Source organism: Cygnus olor, chromosome 2, assembly GCF_009769625.2.
Source record: "Cygnus olor isolate bCygOlo1 chromosome 2, bCygOlo1.pri.v2, whole genome shotgun sequence".
Lineage (NCBI taxonomy): Eukaryota > Metazoa > Chordata > Aves > Anseriformes > Anatidae > Cygnus > Cygnus olor.
In genome coordinates, this window is record NC_049170.1 from 56,362,581 (window position 1) to 56,376,398 (window position 13,818).

Sequence of the window (13,818 nt, forward strand, 5' to 3'; positions counted from 1 at the left end):
ACTTTTTGCCGCTTTTGAGATAGACCTTTACAACTCCACGTGACTAAAACCTCTAGAGTCAGTGCTTTCATAATATCACTGTTTTTGAGTCCTCCGTTGGAGGATCCCATTGGCCTTGTATATGTGCAAGACATAGCAAAAGCACAAGGGAAAGAGACTGCTGAGAGTTAATTCTGACATCTTGTGGCCCTAAGGAAAATAAAAGCTAGCTTTTGCTTGATGTTTATTTTAGTATTTATATGTGTTGGCAAAAATATGAACCAAAAATAACCCCAAACCCAAAGTGAGTATGCTTAATGGAATGAGGTGCGGATGTATTGTTTTTGTATTGATTTTAGACGAGACAGTGCTGGGATTTTGGAATGAATGTAAACAAGTTATAATGTTGCAGCTAGCAGAAAACAAACTTTTACTTTCAGTCAATGAGTACTACAAACAGATAAAAACATCTGCAAATATAGCACATGACAGGAATTTATTGTCATTTTTTCCCAATAAAATAGCCACATTTTAGGAAGGTAAGAGTCTTCACCTTAGTCAAAGTAGCCAGCATTGCTGTAAAGGAGTTATGTATCCTGACAGAAAAAGGTGAGGAATTTATCAGTGAGAGGAAACATTTCTAAAGTAGAGGAAGAAATGGGGAAAAAAAAAAAAAAAAAAAAAAAACCACAAAACTGTTAGCCAAATTCTTTCCATGATGGCCTTGGAGAGGTGGATAAGGAATTTGGAAACAATGAGATGTGTGCAGAGACCTTATTCCTGTAGCAGCAATTTAATAATGAAAGGGGCATTACAGCCTGTGTTTCAAGATGTGCACAAAAGGAAAATTTCTTTTAGTTACATTGCCTTGCTGCATTTGTTTATGATTCAGGGCTAAAGGTCATGTTAGTGCAAGTTACACACACAAAAAAAATAATCTGCAGACAGACCTTTGTTTTGTAACAGAAATAAACTACAACTGTCTGTTGATATGGTGTCCAGTCACCTCAATAAAGGTCAGTGCTTTATGATGGCAAGCCATACATTTATTTTTAAACATGTACCTAACATAGACTTTTAAGACAAAAGAGTAACAGGTTGTTGGGCCAGCTTGTGAATGGTTTATTGACTGTGCCAAGGTCAGACTGCTTCAGTGACATACTAACTGTAAGTGTGAGGATGCACAGTTTAGAGATTGAATATTAGCATAAAGGGGATGACTACCTCATCTTTATTCAGACAAGTTTATTTATGTTACATACCTCCTTCAGCCTGACTTGAATCACCTGAAGTCATTGCTTTCTGGCTGATTCAAGAGTTCATTGACTTGCTCCAGTGACTCTTTCAGTCTGTTTTACAGACAAAAGCCTTTTGAAAGCCTACAGCCCTGAAAATGGGATCTGTGGGGAAAAGAAGGGGAATGGAAATATACCTGTAGAATGCATGACTCTTTCTCCTTCTAGAGGTTTCAACAGTCAGTACAAATGAACAGTCAAAACATGGTCACAAGGCATCACTGGACTTTGCCACAGTTATATTCTGCAAAGTAGGTTAAGGTCTCGGACAGGGTCAGGGCTTTGGAACAGCGGTTAAAGCAATTCATGCTGCAGAAAGAAACAGGTTAGAACAATCACAGCCCCTCTGACTCTGGTGGTTGTTGCTCTGGTGCTTCTTTGCCTAGATTTCACACTGTTATTCAACTGCACTTAATGTAGTTCTTTCATAAAATGCTTCTCATAAAAAAATTTTAAAAAATAAAGCTTGTTAGGGTAGTTTATTAAATGAATCACACAAGTCTGTTAAGCTGGGCAAACATTTTTCTTGCTGACTTCAATAAAAGGCTCACTTTCATAAAGGAAAGGACAGAGTTGTGGTAGGAAAGGAAGGCAAACAACCCACACCCAGTCATTTTTAGTGTGTAGCTTTTGTGAAGCTGGCACTGCCACTGAATCTGCAATAACAAACGAGCAGAAGTGGTGACAGACTGCTTGCTGCTATCTGCAAAGCATTCAAAAATGGAAAAAACTTAGAAAGGTAGTCACTTTGACTCCATCAAAACTCTATGCTCAGACTCTCAGTCCACTTCAACAGGTACAGATTTACACTGCTCAGTATTAAGGGTAGATTTAGATTAGATATAGGGAAATTATGTATTTTATAGAAATTTATTTTATTAGTGGTGAGGCACCGGCACAGGTCGCCCAGAGGAACTGTGGATGCCCCATCCCAGGAAGTGTTTTAGGCTGGGATGGATGGGGAATTTGAGCCATCTGGTCTAGTAGGAGGTGTCCCTGCCCATGGCATGGGGGTTGGAACTAGACGGTCTTTAAGGGCCCTTCCAACCCAAACCATACCATGATTCTATGATTCTCACCCATAACACACAATCAAGGCTGCCTGACACAGGAGGAGCATGCATGCATTTTAGTAATTCTTCCCTGGTTTTCATTTTTTCTCTTTTTATGTATAACTGCATACTGAAGTCCCTTTTTTCACGTACTTTGTGTCTTTCTTACAAGGCCTCTCCAACTTCTGTCTTTTTGAATTGATTTCCTGGTACTAGAGAAGGAAAAATGTAGACAATGATCAGAACATACAAAGCCCAAAGAATAAGTTGTTAGGGTAATTAAAACTATTTAGAATTGCTTTCTTTTTTTCTTTTTTTTTTTTATTTACCAATCCAATTTCTAATAGAACTTCAGTTAAAAGGAAAGACATTCACACAAGATATTAGGCGTACATACATGTTGTCCTTTGTTCATTCTAATTTACATGCTGTTGCTTTAAGAAGGCAAGGTTTCTGTTTCATATCTCTAGGATGGACAATGAAATCTGATTAACAGAATCTAGATTCCTCTTTTTAAAGATGACAACCTTTCAGAGTCACCATGCTCACTGGAATGTGAAATAATTTAAGGGAGAAACCAAATTAAAAGCTATTGCTTGTCAAACCGAGATAGCTTCCTATTTCAACAGATATCCCAGTGATTAGATGCATCTGTCATTAAAGGACACTGTTTTAATTAAAATGTAATTATTTACTAGACTCTTTTATACTGAATTCTTATTACAATAAACTTGTATATATGCACCACTGCTCTGGCAGTCATAGTAAAATATTTATAATAACCATCCTTTTGTATACATCATGCTAGCTAGAGCACGATGTTAAAATACTGCCATATTTTTGAAGTGGTAACTGCTACAAGAGATATAAAAGGTATAGGTAAGGTTTAAGACAAGAAAAATACAATGCAGAAATGTTCCAGTACCAATTAAAGATGCATATTCTTATTTAATACACCTGAATTTTCTATCAGTAAGTATGGAATAAGCAGTGTGTGAAAGACTTGATTCAAAACCAACAGATTGGATTGCAGATTTCCCCTTGAGGCTGGGTTGACATTGAGATTAGTTTTTCACCATTTTGGCTCTTTGGAGCTCTACAACTCGTTTCCTAGTGGTCTGCATGTGTTGTGAATGAATATCCAAATATTGCTAACACAAGAGACTCCTGGTCTCCAGCCCAGTCTTGCTCTCCCAACATGTGGTAGCAGTTTTACCATTAGTTCCAGGGGAATCACAACAAGCCTGCTATAAACACAACTGGGACACTTTAGTTCCCCAACCAGTGCAAGAGGCTACATTTTCCTGTGCAGTTAGATAGGTAATACAGCTAAAAGCAGGTGATACCAGACTGCTTGTTTTAATATTCTCTGGGGGAAAGTACAGATTTTTATAAAAGCAGGGTCCACTCTACTCCTCATCAGATTTTCCCACAACAGGCATTTGGATAGTATCTGTCAAATAATATGGATTTTTGGCACAAATAAGAATAGGTGAAATAAACTATGGATGTTGTTGCAACCTCCAATAATAGGCCCACAGAGGAAAAACTCCTCGGAATAGATATGGTGCTAGCAGAAATATACAAGCTACTTTTCTGAGCCTGCTCCTGCTTCATTCCTAGGCAGCTTAATGGCCAGTGCCTATAATTAAGCATACAGCATTCTCAAAAAATTAGAAACAAAGCCGGAAGCCAGGAATTCACCTACAGTCATGAAAAGCCTACACAGAGATCAGCTGCTAGTCTAAAATATCATGTATAAGATCCAGTATAAGAGGAAGGAAGGATTCTAATAATTAATTCAAAGAGTTTCTAGAGTTAAGAAAGTGATTGTATCAGGAAAATTGCAACAAGATCAAAGACTGTCAACATTTTAACACAGCGTTACTGGGCTTCGCATAAAGAGGTCCACAGTGTCGAGTCAATGGAGAGATGCTGATGTTTGCAACCTAATTTAAGAACTGTAAATCCTGTCTTTCAAGTTCAAGACACAAATTTACAACTATTGCACGTGCAATGGTCAAAGGTTGTTTTCCAGACATTTCTGCTTGCAGGGTTGTGAGAGATTAGCTAGTAATCTTTCAGAAAGTCAATGAATAGATGTCAGAATCCATTACCATAATCCAACAACAGTCCCTAGCTTAGCCAAGGACTTGGCTAGGCACAGAGACCAAGCCATATTTCCCCTCTAGCACCATGCTGAGGTATTTGGCAAATTTGCACTGTGGCTGATAAGTGTGTCTCTCCCACATCCTCTAGCATCAGAGGATTCCAGTGTCTTAGGATACATGAGTTTGATCCCCCTTCCCTGACATTAAATTCAGATTAGTAAGTAGCTTTTTTTTTGCTGCAAGCCAAATTCCAACCTATGCAAATGATGCTATATTCACTTCTCTTGATAACTTGACGTTGAGGCATGGATGTTTTTCAGAGTGGACCAAAATCAAAATATATAAAATCGTACAAAAAAGAGAACATCTTTCTAGTCATAGATAGACATTTGTGCAGCATAGAACAACCAAAGTATTTTGCTGAATAGTTAGTGGTGCAGGCTAGATCTATCCCAAGCTGATATTCTCCAAAGGGGTGGAGACTTATCTTACATCCATAAGAAAAAATGAACAGTGACTCATCCACTTAATTAAGCACAAGAGAGGGAGATACTGATCCTGGAGGCAAGGCAAAAGACTGTAGAGCACAAGAGTGACAGAAGTGGCTTTCACGTCTACCTGAACCCCTCTGCCACACAATGTTACCTGAGAAACAGTTTTCCTTGAAACTGGCAACTTTTTGTATGCTAATTCCAAATCCATAAACAGAAGAAATACATGGCTTTGATTTGGTCAAAAGAACATTGACATATGTTCAATGAATCTAGCAGAGGACTTTATGCTACCACCCTTATACAAAACTATCTGGCCCTGTGTGTGTCTGTCTGAAAAACTGTGCTTACAAACTTCTTGTCAGGTAAGGCTCCAATATCTCCTCCCTCTCCATTATTATTATTTTTTCTTTATTTTAAAACATAAACTAAAATAATGAAAAATACAATTAAAAGGATAAGGGAATTAAAGATGCCAACACACTGGTCAGTGTAGTAAATTTTAGATTTGGATCTGAAAAATAAATCTTTCTTGTAAAGAAAAATGGATTAAATCTGCGCATATTAAACCCAGCAATATTAAAGGTAAAGCAAATCTAAGACTGTCACAAGCTTAAATACTTCTAAAGGGAAACTCTTGTTGTTGCTTCTGTTCTTTTAGCACACAGAAAATGCCTTGCAATACATTCATTAATTTATTCTGTTCCGCTGCAAAAACTGCCCATTAAGACCCTAATTTTTTACCAAAACAGGCCATTGGAGAACCATGCACATATGCAGAGGGCAAGCTAAAGCTACTTTATTGCCATCAAGGGATATTAGGTCTTCAGGCTGCCCCATTGCCTTTCCTGTAGCTGCTTGTCTGCTTCTCAGGTGCCAACAGCAACTTCCCCGGTCTGAGAGAGGACATGGGGTACAATGCTGCACTTGGCATTGTCCTTGCTGTTCTTGAAAATGCCTTACAAAGACAAGTAATAGTCCAGGAAAATCTACGTATTGAAAAGTAACTCCTCTGTAGGGCTGTGCGCTTTTCTCTCCGGGCAGAACTTTCAAGCTTTTGTTGCTTCACCTTCCTGCCTGTGTGAATTTTGCCAGCAGAGACTTTCTTCAGAAAGGTACTAAAACAAGGGATTAAAATATTAATTGCTGTGCCAGAGCTGTAAAAAGTATCATGAAGTGATAGTGAAGTCCATGAGTTTAAACTAGAGCTGTACTAATGTTTCTGAGACAGCCTATAAAAAAGAAACAGAAGTAAACAACATCTGGCTCTAATTCCCTACTACAATGCTTATGCTTAAGGACAGTATTTACCAGAACATCACAGGCAGAGCTGGGCTTAAACTGGCATGTGCCTCTGATCATCAATACCATAGCCAAAGATACAGGAACAGGCTTGGTCTACAGACTCGCATGGCACCATCCTTCCTCAGAGTCCAACAAAATAATAATAACCAAAAAAAAAAAAAAAAGATTCCTGTGCTTTATGATCATCCTCTCTGGTAGTAGTAGTAGTAGTCATAATAACAGTATTTTTAAAAAGCTGATGAGAGTTGTCCACAATCAACAAAGTGTCTGGGTCGAAAAAGATGGATCCTGCCAGGGTTGGCACAGGCTGACAACATTTTGAAAAACCGGCAAGTATAATTTGCATTAAGCATCCATCCTCACCCCTCTGTCCCACTCCCAGCGCTGAACCCCTGGTTCAACACCGCCGAAATGAACCATGATAAAGTGAAGGTGCAGGGCTGACGGCAGCCTGCGGGGAAGTGGCCAGCCATGAAGGAACACAATGCTGGGAACAAAGGTCTGTGACTTGTTCTCAGGACAGAACTACCCCCATTTTAAACAGCTTTTAAAAAATGTAAAAAAATGGCCCTGTTTCTTGTTCTTTAGAACGCCTCTAGACACATACAGAAAAAATAGTTATTACTGAAAATTTTAACCAATGCTGAAGCTGCAAAACTGCTCTTTGTTGTAGTGGTGAGAATACAGAAGGGGCAATTTTCTGTAAATAAATATTAAAAAGTATTTTTCTTAAATGCTTGCGATATTCTTTTTTTCCTGCAGTCTCAGTAGTTTTTCCTGTCACTTGCTCCTCCAGTTGTGCTGATCTTTTTACCATACATGTGCTCAAGCGTCCAACGCAGAGTGTTCTCTCCCCACTGCAAGAGTCATCCCAGTCCCACCCTGGCCCTGCTTGTATCCCACCCCAGGCCCCCTCCCTGTGGGCTTAGATAAGCCATTCCTTCTTGCTTTCGTCGATAGTCTCCGTAAAGTTGGGGTCATTGTTCATGATGGCAGCGTCGGCACTCTCAGCTGACTCTGCCCCTTTGGCCTCGTTGGTGTGGTAGGTTCCCTTGTGGCGAAACATGTAGCGGATCAGGAACACCAAGGTGCAGAGGATGGTGAAGATCACCACAGCAATGACGCCTGAGCAAAGGAAGAAAGAAAAGATGACGCTAGAAAGGAGAATACCTACAGATTCTGATACAAAGAAAGTCTCACAGCTACTCTGAGCTGAACCTGGATCTGAGCTACCTCGGCAGATAAATGTCACCTCTGCTGCTTGGTTTCCACTACTCTAATATTTATGTAAAAATAAGTGTGAGGAGTCTGCTAGTAACTTTCACCCCATCATTTAGATTTTGACATTAATACCTAGTTACATAGGCGAGCTTTGCTGACCATGAGGCAGAGGGTGCTGAGCGCTCCCAAAACATTGGGGTTTGGGGAAAAGAAACAAGAAATTCCATTAGACTGCACATACTACTACAATCAGTGTTGCTTTACAAGACAAAAAAAAACAAAACAAAACAACACACCACCAGTCTGTCATTTTATATGCACCTAGAACTGACTGAAATATATTAGGGTGATCTTTAAAACATTTTTATATGCATTTGGAATTTGATGTACTAGCAAAGCTCTCCCTGGAGACGTAGGGCGCAACACTTTCACATGAACAGACAGGGCAGAGAAAATTGTATGCGTTCGTAATATATTCAGGATCCTTACATCTGGAGAGAGCTCGGTAGAATGTCTTCAGCTGAATGATAATTCAAGAACCATTGCTAATGCTAATCCTGGCATTACTTAACATCACCTGGAAACCCATCACACTGAGTGGGACTCCCAGGCACATAAATTATAGCAGAACCTGGCCCCTAAAAAACAAGGCAAATCATAAGTGATTTTTGTCAAGAGTGTAACAAACAGTGTTTGCCATAGATTCACGTTGGATCTGCTATAAATGGAAAAGTGTTCTTGACATTTCATGGGAATTAATTACATAAGTAATTCCACAGTAGCTCTCCACATGCATGCTTGATATGTTGATTACGAATATGAATATTTTAATTTGGTTAAAACTGAATCTGAGGGGACAAACTAAGTGAGAACAGAACATTTCACTAGAACGAAGTACCTGAACAGAATTACATAAATGTCTATTTAACTTTGTTCGGGTTTAATTTTCCCACATAGTCAATTCTTAGCAAAGAGCTTGAATATGTTACCAACTGCAATTCAGCCTTCACAGTCATGCCGCAAAGTCACTTAGTAAAGAAGACATTTTTCCTACCTCCAATAATGGCAGAGTTTCTGTTAACTCCATCTCCTATAGCTTGACCATTGTACGGGAAATCAGCACTGGCTGTAAATAGGAAATTCAAGATTAATGTTGTAACATCAGTGAAACTTTCCACAACAGTTCAGAAATACATCCAACATCTTTAGATACAATTTAAAGAAAAGGAAAACTGTGATCCCTATTTATCTAAAGAAATATGAAAGAAAAATCTTTCACTGTTATCTAATCCCTGATAGCTTTTTGCTTCCTCCTCTTCTTAAAGAAAATAAAAATAAAACAAAGGAGGTACCCTCAATAAGCACTGCTGCTAATACAGCAACTCATTTTGTTACTCTACTAACATCAATTCAGTCAGTTTCTTTAGCACAAAAGCAATCAATAACCTTTCTTTCAAAAGTGTGTGATCACACACTGGTATGATGGTCTTGGTTTTAACCTTAAGAAAACATTACAGAGGCTTTCCAAAGACAATCTCATCATTCAACCTGTCATCACATTTTTCTGAATAGTCAGACATAGCAACTAGATGCTGCCGTGACTATGTAAGCTAGATGAGTGTTTGCAGTCATACCTTTTTTTGCCACAGGACTATGGTATTGATTTTGGAATAGATAGAATGTCATTAAAAGTATTTAATAGAGACGGTTCAAATAATCAAGGACATGAGTTATTTCTTATGTCAGTATTTAAAATCCAGATGTGTTTTCCTTGTTTAATGGATTAGGTGATATTGTAATAAGTTGCTTTTACAGGCCAATGATGTATTCACTATACTCAGAAAATGGCTAAGGGAATTCAACTGGATTTCTGTTAGCATGGAGTAAAAACCGTAATAAAGTCCCCTTTGTACTGTGAAGCAGCTGCACAAAAGAATGAATGGCTTCAGCTCGCCATGCGGCCTGTAAAGAGCTTTGGGGCTGGAGTTGTATGTATACTCAGGGGCAGAGTTGAACCAGCTGTGTGTGCAGCAGTTAGTGTTTGGCTGGTCGCCTGCGGGGTACACAAGAGAACATTTCTCAGGACTCAGTGGAGGGGGCTTGGCCAGCAGTTTTTGTCAGTGGCACTTGTCCCTTCAACATTTGCTGGTACTCTAGCTTTTGAAAACAGCATTCCTGCACTTCTCAAAAACAACAACAACAACAGTCTAAAAATATAAGAGATAAATAAATATCTGATTCCATACCACTTTTCCTACAGAGACATCTTGGCACAGTATCTTTAATATTATCCTTGCAGCAATGAAAGGGAAGGGCTGGCAGTGGGAAAATAAACCGTAACTTTAAACCTACTCCCTCAACCCATCACATAAAATCTGAAATCCAAATGACTCCATTTAGAAAAGTATAAAGTTTGCCAAATTGCTGCAGCCAGTAACAAGTCCCACCACTTCCTGCTGTGGTTTGAAGTTATTCTACCTTGTCCCTACAAAAGAAATCTTAGCAGCAGCAACGATCACAGTTCCCCTTTCCCTTACAACTGGGTAGTACCTTTTATCTTATTTTCAAAGGTTGTTTTAAGGGCAATGGCACTAGAGAAGTGTGAAGAAAGAGGAAGGTTGCTGGTTTATGGCAGCATGATCCCTCCTGAGCTGTCACATCACAACAGCTATGCTGCAAGGGAATCCTGGCAGATGGAGACCACAGTTTATGTTTAACAGCCACCAAAGTACACCACAGAATAATGGAGAACATGTAGCATGATGCAAAACTGCATCCTTGACCTTGTCTGAGAGCTGCTGCTAGGAGTGGACCTGATAATACTTCCATCCAGGGCTGCGTTCCACTGCATCTAGTGGTCATATATACTCAGGAAGAGAATTATATTAGATTAACAAGATTTGACTTACTCGAAACATCTCTGACAAAGAGGAAATAGGAACACATGTCTGGGGTCAGGTGACAACCCATTTCCAAAAACGTTGACCATCAAATTGGATAATGTGTAGTATAAATTGTGCTCTGCTGCAACTGCCGGAGTACCAGGAAAACTGTAGTAAAAACATGGGCTTAGAAATTCGTGTATCATTTTTAGAGCACCTATGTCAGTGCTAGCAGATATCACCATAATTCATGAATTCCCATTCTATTACTCTTGTGCTGGTGTGAGGTCTGATCTGATTTGATAGGAGTTTTTGGACTAAAAAAATACATCTAAAATCTCTGCCAAACATTGGGTTATAGAACAGCTTCTGCTGCAGCAGTGTCTCTACCAGTTTTTTTACTGAACTTATTCCTACAGATGGATACAGGAGGAAGAAAAGAACTCATTACTGTCTTCTTTTATAGCTGGGAGTTTCCTTGAAGTTCTTCTGAACAGCAGTAGCTTCTACAAAACAAGCGTTTAAGAACTGTAAAAGGGTAACTCCTGCCACAGCAATTTGGCAGAAGAGAACATACGAGGGCACATCTCTGATGCTTCAAGATGAGCTTAACAAGAGAGTACGGTCTCCAACAGACACCAAGTGCAGGTATTTCAGATAGCAGTTACATCATTCAAAATGTGGTGATTAGTCTCTGATCTTAGTACAGTTACGCTCCTCAACAATATTAAGTAACTTTGTCAAGAAGACAAATAATAAGCTTCTTTCTTCTGAAATTCAGGAGCAAAATGAGGAAAGATGTCAGAACAGGCTGACAAGAGGGCAACAGTAATACTGATACTGGAAGAACAGAAGAATACAGAGTGCCATTCACAGGTTTTGAAGAGTAACTCCTAAGAGGTTTTAAAATGATTGGTCAGATGAAATGAATATCGTTATTAGTGACTCTCGTGTTGCATGAGAATCTAAATCACAGTGGTATAATAACTAGTTTGCATGGCTATAATATGCAGTTGAAGCACATGATGAGTTGCTAATGGACAAGTGTGTGCCTTCGTTTCTCTGTCACAGCTGGGAACACCTCTTTCTTGTTCAGATCTTCCATTATCACTGTGACATTAATTTTAACTACATGTCTCAGCAAGACCTGTCTCACTGCCTGATATTTGCACCTCAACAGCTTCAAATCATGACTTGCCCAGAGCAAATAGGTGTCATGAAGCTGCAGTTACTCTATGTAGCTACCCTGAAAAGCCAAAGTAAGTTTCTTTCCCCTGGGGACAGCAAGTGAGTTGTGGATGTAATTTAATGTGGGTGTGGGGAGGACACTGCAGGAATTTTGGTTTACATACCGTGCAACCTAATTATTAGCTGAGGTCATGAATAGTGCTATTTCATTTTCCTTTTTTATCTGGTCTATAAAGGTAGCTTTGGAACAGCTGACTCCCAACTGGTTTGGGGACTGTACTGAAAAGGTCTCCTTGCCTTAGAAGCTTTTTCTGAATCCTCCCCAGGTTTTTCTGAGCAGCCAGGGTTTCATTTCCGTGAATTAAAACATGAAGAACAAAGTTAAAAGCTTTTCAATCTGTGCTGGAAAACAGTTCTGTATTGGCCCAAGAGATGAATTGCCAGTTCTCTGAAATTCTCTGCTCCTCTGTGGCACAGAGCCAACACACCAAAAGATATTTTCCTAGAACCTACAGTTATTGTAAGGATGCACTGAACCGTACCAGGAAACGCTAAGCTCATCTATGGCTTACTAATATTAATTTATCTGGTTCCCTTCCAGGATCCAAGCTGGATGATGCTGTTCTTTATACCCTGTCTTCCCACAGCAAGCCATTGGGTTTGCTTCATATAAGGTCATCCTGAAGCTAAGTAATGTGAAAGGACACAGCATACCTTGCTATCTCTTTCTTTCATGGACTGCTGTTTGTGAGGCCATAGTTTCAATAAACACAGAGTAAAAACTTATGTTTTGTACTTTTAAACTTTCTGTTACTAGTCTCAGGGTAAACAGCACTTAAAAGGATGATTAAGGGTTGACTGCAGGCAAAATCCATGTTTTGGCCCTCACTGTAGTGAAATTTGAAATTCTGATTCACCACAAAAATGTGGCACAAGAAATGGTATCATCCTGCATGCTCAGCATGGCTGCTGCCACAGCCAGCTGCAATACAGAAGCACTCATTGAATTTAAAGGGGAGATGTGACTGGATGAACAGACCATAAATAGGATTGGACATTCAAGATGACAGATGTGGTTGATTCAACAAAGTGAATGATAATTTAGCTTCATTATAGTAGCTGAGAATTTGCATCTATAATTTTCAGAGTAAGTTTATTTATTTTTTTTTACAATAGATCCCACATAAAAGCCTTTTGCAAATTCACAAAATTGAAATGCAAAATAATTTTTCTTAAAGTAGAAAAGTGGTCCAGGAAGTGGGTTTGGGTAGGGAAATCAGCAAATGGCTATTCAGTAAGAGGAAAAATGAAAAAAAAAAAGCTATGTGGAGAATTTTCAGCTAGAGAACAGCACCAAAGGTCTAAAAATGAACCAATAACGAAGCTTAAAAGGTAAATCTCATTTTGACATATACTACCAGGAGTGTTACATATAAGCTATTGGAAACTATTTTTTAAACTGAACTTTTTTACTGAGTTGTGAAGTCTTTGTTAAAAACACCAACCTATAAAGGAAGATACAATTTAGATGCGCTTCAAAAATGGAAGAGTGAGAGTGATCACAGGTCTAAAACAAACAATGGATGAAAATACTAGAAAATAGATTTGTTCAGCCTAGAACAGATACATATGTCCTAGTGCTACCTTTCAGCTTTATAGATGCCTACAATTTTGAGAAAGAGCAGATGTTCTCTCATTCTTAAGACCAGTCCTGTTTTTACATAAATATGAACTACAGTATCAATCAGAACAACTAGATCTGGTGATCACAAGGTATGTAAAATCCCCAGCAGTCAAGACATTGATTAAAGGTAGAAGTGAGAGAAAAAATAAAAGCAACTATGTTAACTATCATTCTCTCTAGATCAAATGCCCTTGTACTTATGCGTGACCTCAATTTGCCAGGTGTAAACTCTGAGCACAACACAGCTGATACAGTTGACTGGAAGCTGGCAAATGTCATTCCAATTTTCAAGAAGGGCAAGAAAGAAGACCTTGGTAATTACAGGCCTGTCAGTCTCACTTCAGTGCCTGGTGAAATTATGGAGAAAATGATTCCAGGAGTTACTGAAAAACACCTGAAGGACAATGAGGTCATTGGTAGCAGCCAACATGGGCTCATGAAGGAAAAGTCACAACAAATGACAGATGTGTTCTCACATGACTGGAGTGCTGGAATGGAGCAAGCTCTTTAGGAAGGACAGGCAGGGGAGAAAAGGAGGAAGCGTCGCCCTCTATGTCAATGAGCAGCTGGAGTTCATGGAGATCTGCCTGGGGATGGACAGAGAGCTTAT

The 13,818-nt window shown here is 39.1% G+C and overlaps 1 protein-coding gene across 3 annotated transcripts in view; it reads right to left on the reverse strand.

Moving 5' to 3' along the window:
- Positions 1 to 460: 460 nt before the first annotated feature.
- CNTNAP2 (contactin associated protein 2) overlaps positions 461 to 13,818 on the reverse strand; it is a 1,166,415-nt gene continuing 1,153,057 nt past the window's right edge. For all 3 annotated transcript variants that reach the window (XM_040547669.1, XM_040547670.1, XM_040547671.1), the window contains 2 exons: positions 8,509 to 8,580; positions 461 to 7,358 (listed from right to left, as the gene is read on the reverse strand). In XM_040547669.1, the coding sequence (XP_040403603.1) occupies positions 7,159 to 7,358; positions 8,509 to 8,580 (272 nt within the window). In that variant the 3' untranslated portion in view covers positions 461 to 7,158. The remainder of the gene's footprint in view (positions 7,359 to 8,508; positions 8,581 to 13,818) is intronic.